Genomic DNA, 16,603 nt, shown 5'->3' with positions numbered 1-16,603 from the left:
CAGCCCTATACGTCTGGAGGACCGACCTCGTGTGCCCTCTGTCAGCCCTATACGTCTGGAGGACCGACCTCGTGTGCTCTCCGTCAGCCCCTATTACGTCTGGAGGACCGACCCCGTGTGCCCTCTGTCAGCCCTATACGTCTGGAGGACCGACCTCGTGTGCCCTCTGTCAGCCCTATACGTCTGGAGGACCGACCTCGTGTGCTCTCCGTCAGCCCTATACGTCACATTATAACGCTCCGTTGCCGGCGGCGATAACAACGTAACAACCACTATTAGTACAGAAGAACCAGAACCAGCACTAATAGCACAGGAATAGGAGTGTTTACTAACAATCTGGGATATAAAGGGTCAGCACACTACAAGTCCCAGAATAAACCCCCACATAGTGGGAAGCCTGGGCTCAGCCATAACACAGGCGCCAGCCCCGGGGTAACACACGGCTTAATATGGGCAGAGACAGCCATGTCGCCCACAGCCTCATCCCCGGCACCGCCCGAGTAACCAGGCCGCCTGCTCCGGCCGTAAACCGACACGTTACCGGGAGCACAGCGCTCCGCCGCCGGTACTCACCATGATTTCGTTGCTACAAGTCGCGCAGCTGGTTGCTAGGAGACGAGTATCCTGAGCACGCATGCGCACTGTAATGCCAGAACTCGACAGCGGAAGCCCTGAGAGGAGAACAATGCAGACCGGAAAGAGAAAGTCACTGGAGCTCGGCTTGTGGAAACAGTCAGCATGGAGGACGGCTCCTCCCCAGACTGAGACAGACTGCTGACCTAGCGCGAGGGGCTAGTTATATGTAATAAAGCAGCAGTGAAATATTAGGGTTGTCCATAGCAACCACAGTATGGCAGAACAAGTGAAAGCTGCACTCTGATTGGTTGCCAATGGGAATACTCTTTTCCCACCTTTTCTTGTTATGTCTTCATGAAGATCTGTTTTTCTCGTTCGTTAAAAATAAAAAGTTTTAACCCCTTCCCCACTTGGGTTGTTCCGTTTTTGCGCTTTTGTTTTTTTGCGCCCCTTCTTCCCAGAGCCATAACTTTTTATATTTTTCAGTCAATATGGCCGTGTGGGGGTTTGTTTTTTGCGGGACAAGTTGTACTTTTGAATGACACCATTGGTTTTACCATATTGTGTGCTGGAAAAAGGGAAAAAAATTCCAAGTGCAGTGAAACTGCAAAAAAAAAAAAGTGCAATTCCACAATAGTTTTGTTTTTCTTTTTTTACCATGATCACTGAAAGCTAAAACTGACCTGCCGTTATTATTCTCCAGGTCATAACGAGTTCGTAGACTCCAAACATGTATAGCTTCTGGTTCTTTTTTATGTAGGTGGTGAAAAAAAAATCCAAAGTTTGTAAAAAAAAAAAAAAAAAAAAAAAACCCATCTTCCGAGACCTGTAGCGTCTCCATTTTTAGGGATCTGGGGCCAGGTGATGACTTATTTTTTGTGTATTTTTGTGCGCTGAGCTGACGGTTTTATTGATACCATTTTGGGGTAGATATGTTTGGATCGCCCCTTATTACAGTTTATTGCAATGTTGCGGCGGCCAAAAAAACGTAATTCTGGCGTTTTGATTTTTTTTCTCGTTACGCCGTTTACCAATGGGATTAATTCTTTTTATATATTGAAAAGGGAGTTGATTTGAACTTTTATATTTTTTCTATATTTTTAAACCTTTTTTTTTTTTTTTTACTTTGTACATGCTTCAATAGTTTCCACAGGAAACTAGAAGCTGGGATCTTCTGATCGCTTGTGTTACACATAGCAAGGCTATGTGTTACAAAAATGCTCATCTGCTATGAACGCCGACTGCTTTAATACATGTGAGCATTCCTCACATGTATTAAAGCTGTCAAAAAGTCAAACGGGAGTGATTCAAACATATCATCGAGTACGCTGAAGCTACTCGGTATTCACCCGAGCATACTCGCCGAAAGGGTTAACCGAACATACTCGCTCATCACTACTCTTAATATATTGCAGTCATCATATAGCATTGTGTACTTACAATTGCTCATTCTGCCTTTCTACCCAGCTAATTCTTCTCTTTTCCATTAGATCTATGACATTACATGACTAAAAACAGACTAGCTGCATCCTTCTAAGCTCTGTAAAAACAGGAGGTTGATTTTCCCTGTGAAAGTCATATCTGCAAAAGTCCCTGGCAGAGGGGAGGAAGGAGCAGCTGGATCAGAAGTTGAAGGGGGGGATGATAAATGCAGGGACAAGAGACTTCCTGTAGCTAAACAGAGCAGAGAAAAATTAACTTGTAGAAAGGCATAATGTATTGAAGTTCACAGTGCGGTATAATATGATGACTGCAATATACTAAGAGGATAAAAACTTTGATGAGAGGAGGGCTTCTTTAACCCCTTTGCAACCCTCGGATTTTCCATTTTTGCTCCCCTTGTTCCCAGAGCCATAGCGTCTTTATTTTTTGGTCAATATGGCCATGTGAGGGCTTATTTTTTGCTGGACGAGTTGTACTTTTGAACAACATTACTGGTTTTACCATATCGTTTATGGGGAAAAAAAATTCCAAGTGCGGTGCAAAAAAAAGTGATATAACACCTTTTTTTTCTTATTTTTCTTACCATGTTCTCTGAATTCTAAAACTGACCTGCCATTCTTATTCTCCAGGTCATTACAAGTTCGTAGACACCAAACATGTATAGGTTCTTTTTTATTTAAGTGGTGAAAAAAAAATTCCAAAGTTTGCTTTAAAAAAAAAAAAAAGCGCCATTTTCCAAGACCCATAGTGTCTCCATTTTTCAGGATTTGGGGTCGGGTGAGGGCTTATTTTTTGCGTGCCGAGCTGAAGTTTTTATTGATACCATGTTGGGGTAGATCTGATGTTTTGATCGGCCGTTATTGCATTTTATTGCAATGTTGCGGCGACCAAAAAAAACGTAATTCTGGTGTTTCAAATTTTTTTCTCGTTACGCCGTTTACCGATCGGATTAATTCTTTATATTGATAGATCGGGCGATTCTGAACGCAGCGATACCAAATATGTGTATGTGGTTTTTTTTTATTATTATTTTATTTTGAATGGGGCAAAAGGGGGGTGATTTAAACTTTTATATTTTTTCACTTTTTGCTTGCTTCTCTAGTCTCCATAGGAGACTAGAAGCAGCACTTGTCTGATCGCCTCTGCTACATAGAGGTGATGACGAGCAAATCACCTCCATGTAGCAGAAATTGTCCTGTGCTCTGAGCGCCGACCACTAGGTGGCACTCATAGCGATCAGCACATGACAACCACTGGAGTCTGCTGCAGACCCAGGGTTGTCATGCCCACGCATCGGTGACCCATGATCACGTGACGGGGCCACCGATGGGCGGGGCAAGTGATGCGCTTCCGGCGCGGTGATGTTAAATGCCGCTGTCAGATTGATAGTGGCATTTAACATGTTAACAGCCGCGGGTGGATCGCGATTCCACCTGCGGCTGTTGCGGGCACATGTCAGCTGTAATAATCAGCTGACATGTGCCCGGTTCAGTGTGGGCTCAGCACTGGAGCCCGAGCTGAACAGGGGGTGACAGCCTGGTGCATACTAATACGCCATAGGCTGTAAAGGGATTAAGGCACCACTCCAGCGTTTGTTTTTTCAGTGCTGGAGTGGTGGTGCTATAAATGTAAAAGCCCCCTGCCATATACTCACCCTCTGGCTACTTCACTGTTTTTCGCACCACTCCGGTCCTGTGGTGCCATTTTGTGACCGCAACTTCTGACTAGCCGGAAGTCAGAAGCTAGGTCACATACTCTCAATGCAAGTGTATGACAGCCAGAATGAGACTCTCATAGGACTTGTATTGAAATGAGACCTCCGCATCGCTCCATGAAACATTGGAGCTGGCAGCAGGTCACTTTTCGCCAGAGACTGACGGGAGCGACCGTGAAAACAGATGAACGTGGCGGCAGGTGAGTATGAGACAAGGGACTTACATTTACACCACCACTCCAGCGGCGCAATAAAAAAAAAAAATAAATAAATAAAAAAAACCACTAGAGTGGCTCTTTAAAAGAACAAAGCACAATTGAAAACACACCAAAAAACTACACAAAAAAAACAGGCGCAAATGTAATAAATCAGGCCCATGCTGCATAAAAACACGGACATATTAACAGCCTCGTAGACTATAATGCGTACTTGTTCTAGCCATGGAAAATACAGATCTAAGTATGTGAAGAACGGACATCTGAATGAGACCTTCTACTTCTTTAAAGGCAGGATCAGGCAGGCAGAGGTGCAGCAGGAACAGGCAGGCACGCAGCAGGAGCAGGCAAGAAAGCCGCAGCAACAGGCAGGCACACAGCAGGAGCAGGCAAGAAAGCAGCAGTTCAAGTAAACCAAACTTATATCACCATGGGGTAAACTTGCTAACTTTCAGCAAAAGGCTCCAAGAAACAGCAGTGAAGCCTTGCGGCAGGTAACTTGTGTGTTGCACCAATCATCAGATGAAGCCTGAAGTTCACACATTCAGGCGGCTGCTCCTGTATATGGCAGCACGGCTCATGGAGAAATCTAGTGTGAAGCACACGCGCAGCCCCAGAAGATCGGTTCTAAAAGTAATCAAGTATGCTATAAAGGTCTAATTAGTTCACATGGAGCATCAGGCATCAGAGTGACTGCATTAATAATGCACTGGCCTCATTGCTTTTTGAAAAGTGGCCAAAATCAGGACACAATGGGAGATTTTTTTTTTCTTCATTTTCCTCCTAAATTAGGTCCGCTGTCTGAACATGCTGGGAGCTATAGTTTTACAGAAGAACAGCATTTAAATAGAACCTTTCATGTACTGAATACACGGTCAATGCATCCTTTGGTTTTTTTTTTGTATACCTACCCACCTATAGGGGGACAGGACTCAGGATTCCCTATTCTCAAGATCTGCTGGGGTCCAAGCAATCAAGGATAATAAAGGGGGGGGTCCTAAAATCAGAAGCTGATCAGCAATTAGTGTCACAGTAGCTCTTCTGTGGGAATGGACCAGATGGGCTAGTATTTACCAGGAGCCTCAAGGATCCAGTCACAGGTTGCCTTTAACCACTGCATACTGGGAACACTGAAAAGACACAGGGCTCGATTCATTATTGCATTTGTGCCTTTTTTATCTAGCATTTTTCATTTGTTCCTTATTCTTTTAATTTGCAGTTTTTTAAAGGTCTGTTTTTCATTATTTTTTATGTTAGTCATTTTAGGCAAAGTTTGGGTTTTCCAGATGTTTTTAGCCAATTCAATTGTGACTATTTAAAACATCACTTTTTTGTATGCAAATGTAATCCAGCGAACCCCCCAGCGTGTTTCATGTACGTATGAAATTATGTACATTTTTACACACAAAAAAAGCTAAAAATTACAGACAATAAAAAGCATTTTTGATTATGAGTAAAATACTCAATATTGAATAATTTAGCGCAAACAATAAGTCAAATACCACAAGATAAGAAAAAAAAAAGAAGAGTGGCTGAGCAAAAAAAAAAAAAAAAGATGTAAAATGATGAATTGGACTTCTGAAATTTGATTTCACAATTTGGCCTGTATCAAAGTCGCACAAATCCGTAGCTACATTTTTCTTGCCTCTAACAAAGTAATAATTTGTTATTCTTTAGTTGCCTAATGTATCCTAATTTCATATACACGAGCATAAGGATTATTTCACATTTAATGAAGCACTCGTCCTCCTATCAACGTTTATATCCTCTTAATATTTTGCAATAATCATATTATATAGCACTGTGTACTTACAATTGCTCATTTTGCCTTTCTACCCAGTTAATTCTTCTCTTTTCCATTAGGTCAATGATATCCCGTGATTAAAAATGGACTAGCTGAATCCTAAAATCTATGTAGAAACAGTAAGTCTCATATTGAACATATAATTAATTCTATAACTGGGGAAGTAAGAAAAAGCTGGCACTACGACTTCCATTGAAGTAGGATCTCCTGTTCAATTACCTCAGGGAATCTGATGAGAACCAGCCAACAAGACTAGGATTTGTATACTTCGAGGTGGAGAAGTACAGGGGCTTCCTTTGTTCAAAGGAATCTCAGACTTCCTGGTCCGTGATGAATATTGGGATTTGTATCAATCCGATATTTATGGGAGATATATTTTCAGCATTGTAGCGAAGTGACAAACATAACACATTAACTCACGTCACTGTAAGACGAGCCGAACGCCTCCAACTTAATACCAGGTCAGAGGGATGATGCTATCCATGCCATATTTCATCTCTATAGAAAGGTAAAATCGTGATTGGAAACATGAAGACATCTCCCCCTTGGGACCTCCAGGGGCAAAGATTTCCTGAAAGTTGGGGGATCTCAAACTTCTAAAAGACCTAGCACATCCCACGACCAACCATCATACGAGCTCACCAAGGGGGAGGGGGGGTATGTGGGCATAACCTTGATCTAATAAAAATCATGAGTTTGGGTTTCGGTCATTTGTCAGTCTTGGAAGGGACAGTTTACTGTAGTCCTGTCCCCTTTTCCTAAGGAGTACCTCCCTTCGCTAAGCTCTGAGCCATTTCCGTGACACAGGTTTAGTAGTTTTTCTTTCGTTATCCCCTTTATTACATGTGATTGTATATACAGTATTGTTTGTTCCCGTTTTGCATCATCTTTATATATTTTTATTAACAATGCCTACCTTTCTGCATTAAGTATATAAAATTTAATAGCGCTTTCTCTTGCTCTGTAAACCGCATCCCTGAAGCTATACGCTACCAGTAACAAGTGTCCAATCGGCCTGAATAAATGATTGGTGATGGCAGCCAGTAGTTCCCTTTGTTATTGTGGAGTTGGCAGTGATTGTACCAGGGTATATATCCATCCTTAGCAAGCATTGGAATTGGAGATGTATATACCATATTGCTCACTGTGAACTCCCCAATAACTGGCCTAGTAGTGGAAACAGCTGCAGCCTCGTCCACCACTCAGTCAATTGCGCAAGTGTCCTGACGATTGGAGAAAGCAGAGTTGTGTCCCCTGATAAATTGGTGGCAAGTGGCGGGATCTACGTGATCTCTCCGATGTAGGACTTCCACTGCAGATTTCCTTAATGGATTTGCTTTGGAAAATGAACCAAGTCTGAACATGTCCCAAAATAATGGTCTGTCTTAAGAATAGACTATGGCCCCAATTCATCAAGACCAATGGGGATGGGGGCAGGGTGGAGTGCGAAAAGCCTTAATCATTAAGAGGACAACGCCTCTTAATGAAACAAGCTCAAAGTGATATGCGCCTCACCACAACAAATCTTACTCTAATCAAAAAAGCAAGAGTAAGGAACGAATTAATTTGAAGAGTGGGGGTTGCCATGCATTGCCTCTGCCAACTTTTTGAAGCTGGGCAAAAATGTCAAAACGCCTCACGTTGTGCAAAAAGTTTGAAACTTTTCAAAAACCTATTTACGCCTGTTTTCTGCCATTTAATCTTTAATGAATCGGTTCTAATCCAAGGGACCAACAATGATTAGCAGAACAAAGGGGCCGTGGCACTTTCATCGATTATCCAGGCACAGCCATACCCATGTAGCTCTGTCCGGTATTGCAGTTCAATCCAGTCAAAGAACTGGAGTTTCACTGCAATCAAAAGCCATGGCCTCATTATTGGGGTCCATGAGGAAGGAACACCACTCATTAATGGCCTACTATTCTCATGTAAATTGAATGGCATAAGCCACTGCTTTGAAAATGCCATTTAATCAGTGTGCCGTCCCACGCTGATGCAATTACTCTATTACGAGAGATCCTCTGCAGCTGCCCAGTTAAATTTGGCTCCAAGAAGCCTAAACCACAATAGTGTCCGACAACAAATGGAAATAGGCGAACGCTTGGTCAAAAGTTATTTATTTGCACATAACAGCTGAACAATCGCAATTGGTCTTACAAAAAAAAAATGTTGAAACACATTCAAAGCAGACAAATGTTTGGCTGTCATTATACCATACTCCAAACATGTTTTACGAAATAAAACGAAATCTGTACACATCATTTGTCTATTGGTAACTAGAATGTCATCCTGAGAGGTTGCTCAGACCAAGTGCAGAAACTTTTTTTTTTTTCAGACTGTTAGATAAAGGGGAACAATGCCACATTTATATCTCTTTCTATGCTAGCCTTTAAAATACTAACGGTAATTGGATTTTTAGGAGGCAAGGATGAAAGATTAAGAAAAAAAAAAAGTGATTGTTATCAGTATTTTATGACTGTACATGTATATTTAAAGAAAAAAAAAGTGTAAGAAGGATTCATTTTCTCAAGGCTACCAGTTTATCTACGTAGATTGGGGTGGGGTTTGCAGTATGATGTACTCTTACTTCAAAACTCAAAGTATAATTAAAATTAAGGCTAGCAAATAAGAGGCAAAGATACTGGGGGAAAAAAAAATCCTTGACGGTTTTTATTTGAAGACCTCCGAGCTTACACCTCTTGAATCACCAAATTACAAAATTATGCAAAAAAAATGTTTAAAAAAAAAAAATTCTTTGTGCTTTCCGAAACAATTAGTACCATGCTATTGTTAAGGCAGCACCATGTTCTACTACAGTCCAGACCATAATTTGGTCAACGTCTTTTGTCTTTCCTTTCCGATTTACGGTCTCTCTCATTCCTTGATGGCCTTTTGGCTGGCCGGCTACCTTCAGAAACATTCCTCTTCCGGTCAGACCTCGACGAGCCTTTTTCCTTGGATCCTTTGGAGTCTCTGCTACTCACTTTAGAAGACTTGTGACTCCTCTCTGCTCCTGCAGTTTCCCTTTCTCTCCGCTTCCGCTCAACACTTCGCCTACGTTTCTCTTCTCTTACGTGCCCGCCCCTGCCTCTGCTCCGGCTTCGACTTTCACTACTACTGCTGCTGCTGCTATCCCTGCTGCTGCTCCCGCTGCTGCTGCTACTACTGCTGGAGCTGCTCTGACTACTGCTGCTGCTAGAGCTGCTTCCACTGCTGCTGGAAGTGGAGCTACTGCTAGAACTGCTGCTGCTACTACTCCGGCTCCTAGTCTTGCCTACTTTGTTCTTGTTTCTTCCTCTACTCTTGCTTCTTTTCTCTTTGTGTTCAGAGGGGGTCAGCTGGGTCTGCTCTATCTGGGGCTCTGTATTATTTACAGTTATTGCCTCTTTTTCAGGCACCGGCTCCTCTTCCACACAGTAGTGTGTTTCGAGCCTTGTCTGGGGCTCGTAATCGGCCGGTGGATGAAACATAAGTTCCGGCTCTCGCTCCTTTTCTCGTTTTCCTGTGGATTCTGTTTCTATTTCAGACTCTGGCTCATTTGTTATTTGTATTTCTGGTTCCTCGTGAACTTTACTTTCTGACTGATCATCAGCTCTCTCTTCACTTTCCACTTCCTTACTATGGTTAATCTCATCACATGATTCATAAATACTTATCTGACTAGTATCCATTGCCTCAAGTTGCTCCTCATCTTCCACATTGTCCCTCTTTTCCTCATCTTCTTTTGAGTCTTCCTTAACCTCTGGCTCCCTTTCTTCCCACTTACTAATCGGAGGCTCCTCTACCTCAACTCTACCCTCTTCCTCGATCTTTTCCTCAGCCTTAGAATCATCACCATCTTCCATAAGTGTGGTCTCCTGCACTATTTCTACATCTCGTAACGTAATGCTAACCTCTTTCTCTTCTTCAAAAGTGTCCTCCATCTCTATGTCATTGGGCAGGTTACCTGTCTCCTCATCTACCTCATGCCGAGCCACCTTACCATCTTCTGGGTCCTCCTTCACTTCATTTTCTTCATCGTGCTTCTTTTCTTGATCTTTCTCTTTGACGGAATGGCGCCTTGGCCTAGCTTCCATTCTATTTAACTGTTCTGCAAACTCAGTCCGCCTGCTTTCTAATATATCTGAAAAGAGAAGAGGAAACTGTGGTAAACATCTGGAAATGTATCGAATTAAGGCCCTCCATGATGGACACTACCATCATTTACCATGCAATGTTCCAGATTGGTCATAAAACTATATTCAGCATATAAGAAGTACCCAGATCATATGTACTTACGATTCATCTTTCTCTGTGAGTCATCTAATAACTTCTGAGTTGGTGGACAAAATTTACCAGGTATGTAGAACAGGTGGGGTTTGGTTTTGGTTCTTATATATTTGACAATTTTCACATTATGTTCATTCCATTCTTCTTGCTGAAAATTAAACAGATACATTAGAAACAATAAAAGCCGACATGTACAAACCCAGAAGTCGATGCTGTGTAATTACTCACCAAGTGTGCCAGTTCAACTTTTTGCTCTAATAGCCGCAACTCTGTCTGTTTGGCACGCCTTTCCTCAAAAAGTTCTCTCCTCTCATTTTCCACCTGTTTTTTCTCTTCTTCTGCCTGCACTTCAAGCTTTTGTTCAATTTCTTGTCGTCTTTTTTGCTGGAAGACAATAAATGTAAGAAAAAAATAAAATAAAATTATACTGCAGATCGTTATAGGATCTCATACTACCCTATCAAAAAGAATGTGGAAAGCAGACTTCAGGAGTATTTTTATTTTATTCAATTTACTAAAAACAACTAAGTGCTACCAGAACTTAGTTTAGACAAACACTGCTTATTTGACAGCCTTTAATGGATCCACTAGGTAAGTGGTCCATCAAGTCCTAAAAAAAGAAGGAAAAAACCCAGCTCCTAAAATGCCATTCAATGGTCATAAAAACGATAAATCAAAACATGATCAGAGCAACGAGTTTCAAACGCACACAGGCATTCTTTATCTGAGCTCTTTATCATTTTTATGATCATGGAATAAACATTGGAATTTTAGGAGCTGGTGTTTTTTTTTTTTTACCCCTTTTTTCACGACTGGCTATTCAAGGGTGGTCACACGCTTCCCTTCTCCTGCATGCCTACTAGTCAAACAGGTGAGCTGGTTCCACCTAATCTTCTATGCTGCCCATCACCAGTGCATAGACAAACAGACTCAAATCATGGATATATACACCGAGTCAGTATCTCCAATCTTTCTTTGGCTACCTTTACAGAATAGCTTAACTTTCCTCCTGTATTGTTTTTTCTCTGTATTTTTTAATTATCTGCAGATCAGTGGGAGTCCTGATCTTGAGACACTCCACGCAGCGCACAGCTCAGCAGCGCTCCTGCCCGTCCGGACAGCGCAGAATAACGCTACGTAGCTGAGTGATCGGTGAAGGAATTAAAGCCCCAGCTAAATATCAAAAAAGCAGTTTAGCTACTGTTTAAATATGGTACTACTATTAATTGCAGAAAAAAAACTATCAGGGTAGGTAGATTAAAGAAATGGTAAAATTATACCAATGTTATCCTAATGGTTGCCCATTTTACAGCAAAATATCCTTATGTATATGCACGCATATATTAGGGAAAGACATACAAAACTTACCCTCTCTGTGGCAACATTAGACTCTTGTTTGAATTTTTGAAGAGTACCCATCAACAGGCCAAATATACGCCGATTTCTAGGGGGGGAAAATAAATTACAACAAGATAATACAATGACTAGTTTTAACTACACTGGGCTGGAAATAAAGCATATGAGGAGAGATCAAACACTACAAAATAAAGTAGCAGCAGCAATCTGGCGAGTTGCCATGAAGACAATCCACATCTAAATTCCCTATTATGGCTTATATATTTGACATTATGTCCTAACTGAGTGCTTGCAGAATTGACCTAACACAAAAACCCAAAACATTCAGTTAAATACTTGCACCGTAAAGTGGCAATTGCAGGGAATATGGAAGCAGTTACCCCTTGCAAAGGCGTGGCTGATGTTACATGGCATTCAGATGGTTTTAATAAGAAAATTATGCCAAGTAGAACAGTACCGGGCAGTAATACCCATCATTAGTGTCTGTGGACTTTTCCCCATAAGTACAAACTGGGGAGGGGGAAAATAAATAAACTATTCACAGTTCCCTTTCGACTTTCTACCTTAGATTTACTATATCTTATTTACATATCAACAATGTTCACCACTGAGTCGCCAGCAATGATGAAACGGGGTTTGGAAATTTGCTAGGGGCCAGATCTCAAATTTTGCTATTAAACCCAATAGTTAAGTCATCATCACTCTACTGCAACATCACAACATGTATTATTCTGCACCGTGACATAACTGTTTTTCCCCGATCTTGCCATGTTGTTTAATGCATGGTAATATTTTTCTATGCAATAGCCCTGTACATGAATATCCTTGTTATTGCTAGCAATCAGTTAAATACTCTACCTTTGCTTTCCTTTCTCATCCATGTTCTGATCCTGTATGAGATCTCGGCGTGTACGTTCTTTGGAGGTAGCAACCACAGAGGATTGCAACGCTGGCTGTTAAAAATATAACAAAACACAAACAGTTGAAATATTCGTAATATCGACAGGGTTTTACTTCATTATCAATTAAACTACAAACACTTACTTTTTTATCATCCTCTTCCTCAGCGTCGCTTTCCTGGCGTGACTCTCTCCTCTGCCGACGTTCTCCACCCAGCCTGAAATATTTAACAAAATTTTCAAACTCAAGTAAAATTATTTATCTTTGTAATTTCAAGATGTATATGCAAGGGTATGTTTCATGGATGAGAAATGTAGCTTTATGAAGGGGAAGGAGGTGAGGGGTAGGGCGACATGCTTGTATTTTTCCTGACAAAAACGCCCAAAACTATATTATGGACAAAATATAACAAGTTGGGAAATCACTAATTAACAAATCTACATAAAAAAAAAAGAAAGAAAAAAATAAACTACCTGCTCAGTGCACCCTCATAGTCCCGTTGTTTGGCTGGGGGTCCTCCTCCTCCTCCATCTGAGAGTCCACGCCTACAGAGAAGAACATTTTACAAGTTAACACACAACACTGCAGGTTTGATGGGAAAGCTTAGCACTTCATGCATCATTATGTTAATCACAAAAAAAAACAAACACACGCAGGACACCATGACAAAACTCAACAAACTCCATTCTAAGTCAATGATATTCATCGGTCCATTTAGAAGAAACAAATTTGAGAACTCTGCTCATCTCCCCACTTATCAGACTGTCTCAGCCTACATTCACATCTACTGCAATAAAACTAAAATAAACGCAGTGTAACGGCAACTTTTTTTTGCAGCGATTTCAGAAAATTGTGATAAAACAAAGTACCCAAAAAGAAAGTCTAATCACATTGTAAACAGGTTAGCAATCATCTGACTAACAAGCAAAATTCTTGTTAGTCATGAGCAAGCTTAAAATTCATTGTTCTCGGCAGCACATCGTCCCTTATTAAACAGGACGCGCTACTGATAACAAGATGTTCTATGCGCACAGAATGATTGTATTAAACGTTCATTCTATGTGGATATAAAGTGGTCGAGACAGTCTAAGGCTGATGGTATAATATATATTTTTTTCAGCTATATGCAAGTATGTGAATAATACTTTGTGTAACTGCTGTTAAAAAGACAATTCAGGACACTTTCCAAAATAGTATGGGGTCAACGAGCATGCATACATACATATACACACACATGTACTCTAGGGTTTATGACACAGGAAATCGCTCTTTGGTGTTCTTTAAATCCTTCTGTTACTCATAACCCCACACTAAGGCTGGCAATAAACATTAGATGGGTTTTGGCTGACAGCCATCTGAGTAGACTGTCCCATACACAGGAGCTCTCACTCAGCCGAGCGCTCCTGTATTCTCCATGAGAAAGCTGCTGGCTGACTCTTCAGCTGGTGGCTTATCTCATCCAGAACAATGCGATCAGCAGTCCAAAATCGGATGTGTGTGGCAGACATCTCTCCTGACCACCAGTTGGCAGGTGCCTCATACACATTAGCTCATTGGTCAAACCGTCTATATAGGAGGATTCAGTCGACAGTCTAATATGAATGGGGACACCAAGTCCCGGCACCAGGATAAGGCAAGCTACATGTGTGTGTTTTTTTATTATTTTATTTTTATTTATTTTTTTATTCATTTTTATCTCCACATCCTTGTAGGTTTATCAGTAATATGTACAATACTGAAGCAACTACAGAATATGCAAATATTGATTATATACAATAGTTAAAAAAAGTAATAAAATAGAAAAGGATATATTTATAAAAAACTATTAATATGGTAAAAAATATATATAATTACCGTAGCACAATGCCACCGCGGCCTCTACCTCCAATCGCATTTGCGCCTGTGACAGTCATTCGCCTTGTTGGTATCAATCTAGAAAATATCATATATCTAGTTAATACAAGATATAACTCTTAATCTGAAAACACTAATAGGTGTTGTCTAGATGCTGTTCATATCAGAGGGAAGGTAGTGAAGGGGGAAGTACAGCAGAGAAGACCCTTCCCCTCTAGGCATCAGCAGGAATACAAGTGATTGAACTCTCGATAGAATAAACATTACCATCACTTTTGTGAAATACGATTCACATGTAAATGTTCTACTACCTGTGCCATGTTTACAATAGCTTAGCAAAAGAACACCAACAAAAGAATTAACATTAATAAAACAAAACACTATTTGAATAGAAAAGGAAATGTGTTATCTAAACAACCAAACTGGACCAACCTAAGAAATCCATTCAACTCATGCAGATAGAAATCCTCTGCACACAAACAATTATTAAAATGCAATTAGTCACTAGTTTAGGGCATATGAAGGAACACATTAGCACAGCTAACATTTCAATAAAGCTTTTTTAAGCATCCTTTCATTTCCCATCCCTCCATGTAACCGGTTTGGACATGTGTCATTTTTCAACTGAATTAACTAAGTAACTCACTAAAAAAAACCCCTCTGACAAGCAGAGTGTAGGAGTGTATGGACACAGACTTTGTAAGCCCACAGACTAACAGTTTAGTTAATGCAAAGGATAAATATTTGCATCAAATAGACGGTAAGGCTAAGTTCACATTCAACATTCCATTTGTCTTATGTTTTTTTTAGGAACAGAAACTGAATAAAGTCAAAAACAGATTTGTAACTGATGCAAATGGAAGAACAGATATCAGATTTATTATTAAAAAGTGGTTTTGTGGCATTTTATTTTCTTCTGCAGCAAAAATCTACTCTTGGCAGTAAGGAAAAAAAAGCCTGCTTTGCTGCATTTTTGGGTATGGCTTACAAGTGTGCTGTGTCTACAGTACATGTTTAACAAAGTTAGTTTTACTCACCAAGAATGCTTTAAAAACGGTGCATTCAATGTCAATAACTATACTGTGTATATATATGTAAGTTAACATTGTGAAAGAACATCCAGAAGTTAATCTCAGGCCACGTTCAGTATTTGGTCGGTATTTTGCATCAGTATTTGTAAGCTAAAACAAAGAATGGAACAATCAGAGTAAATGTATAATAGAAACACGTCACCATTTCTGTATTTATCACCCACTCCTGATTTTGGCTTACAAATACTGATGTAAAATACTGATCAAATACAGAAAGTGTGAACGTGGCCTTATACAAAGATGCTCAGAGAAACAAGAACCCATTTTTAACCCACAAAACAGGCAACCATGCAATACATGATAGGAATTAATCTTCGACATCCCTACTAAGGTATATGACCAGTAACATGACGAGATACTTCACAGCTGTGAACATATGACCTAATCCATCACATAATTCGATCAGTGCAGGGATTTTTACGGTTGCAATGAGGGGAAAATCTATAGAAGTAAAACTGCCAACACTCACGTTATTATGCTGCAGTTAGAATTGCGCTTTATCCCGCGATCTCACTACAGATTTTAGGACAGCGAAACGCATTTTGGCTTTTACTACTGCGCTTTGCCGTCCTAAAAAACAAAACCATGAGGATCATGTGCTGCCAAGTCATGGAATAAACTGCAGCTCTAACTAAATCATAATTACGTGAGTGACAAAAGATTAAATTCCTTTCCAGAAGCCTTGACTACGTCAGCCTTGTTAGTACAAAGGCCTGGATCGGACCAAAATACGTTCATGTGTCGCTGTGTGAGATCATGTAGTGTGCAGCCCCATAACTGGAGCATGATAATGTATAGAACGAACACAAGATTTGGTTTATAAAGCACATGAGGCCTGGAGATATAGAAAAAAGACAGAGCGGGAGTTTCCTCATTAGTCCCCTGTAAGATCTCATTGAGAAAACTGCAGTTCGCACCCTCCCTTTAAATACACTTAAGTGGCTGATAACAGAGAACAACAGCTTGGAAATAGTGACAAAAAAATCATTAGAAATACTAAAGGGAACCAGCGAGCCTGAGGGCTGCAGCCAAGGTCACACATGACGGTGGTGAGGACGTGGGGTGAAGCGGGTGGCAGACACCACTATCACTATGGACACCCGGGCCATGCGCCTCCTGTCTGCTCCACCGTCACACGCAGCACACCTCCCCGTCACAGCGGTCTCCGTACCTCGCATCGTTAGGGTCACGGCCGGTCAATTTCCGGATATTTTCGTCCACATTTTTCAGACTCTCCTTCGCCTTTTCCAGTTGTTCTTGCAAAGTGCGCACAGCTACCGCCATCTTGTCCGCCCAACTCGGCCCGAGTATATCTTCCGGGTTATAGAACTGAGAAAAAACTGAGCTGGCGACCCGGCGTGACGACAGTGCCATACACTAA

General features: G+C 40.9%; 2 protein-coding genes and 1 long non-coding RNA gene across 3 annotated transcripts in view; 1 reads left to right on the top strand and 2 right to left on the bottom strand.

Moving 5' to 3' along the window:
• DNAL1 (dynein axonemal light chain 1) overlaps window positions 1-703 on the bottom strand; it is a 25,711-nt gene extending 25,008 nt beyond the window's left edge. Inside the window, exon 1 of the mRNA XM_073638842.1 lies at window positions 574-703. Within this exon, the coding sequence (XP_073494943.1) occupies window positions 574-636 (63 nt within the window). The 5' untranslated portion in view covers window positions 637-703. The remainder of the gene's footprint in view (window positions 1-573) is intronic.
• LOC141153746 (uncharacterized) lies at window positions 657-9,711 on the top strand. The gene is made up of 2 exons (XR_012247348.1): window positions 657-802; window positions 5,812-9,711. It is a non-coding gene; the product is annotated as an uncharacterized lncRNA (long non-coding RNA).
• On the bottom strand, window positions 7,853-16,603 carry PNN (pinin, desmosome associated protein). Its single transcript, XM_073638841.1, has 9 exons — window positions 16,394-16,603; window positions 14,132-14,209; window positions 12,751-12,822; window positions 12,422-12,494; window positions 12,236-12,330; window positions 11,390-11,465; window positions 10,250-10,405; window positions 10,031-10,169; window positions 7,853-9,875 (listed from the first exon to the last, which is right to left on the bottom strand). The coding sequence occupies exons 1-9, from the start codon at window positions 16,594-16,596 to the stop codon at window positions 8,587-8,589; spliced, it is 2,181 nt and encodes a 726-aa protein (XP_073494942.1). The 5' UTR covers window positions 16,597-16,603; the 3' UTR covers window positions 7,853-8,586.

The sequence above is a fragment of the Phyllobates terribilis genome, unplaced genomic scaffold (genome assembly GCF_046119375.1).
Source record: "Phyllobates terribilis strain yellow unplaced genomic scaffold, ASM4611937v1 Scaffold_7__3_contigs__length_470593459, whole genome shotgun sequence".
Taxonomy (NCBI): domain Eukaryota; kingdom Metazoa; phylum Chordata; class Amphibia; order Anura; family Dendrobatidae; genus Phyllobates; species Phyllobates terribilis.
Note: the sequence above shows the minus strand (reverse complement) of the source record. Positions and strands in the feature narration are given on the sequence as shown.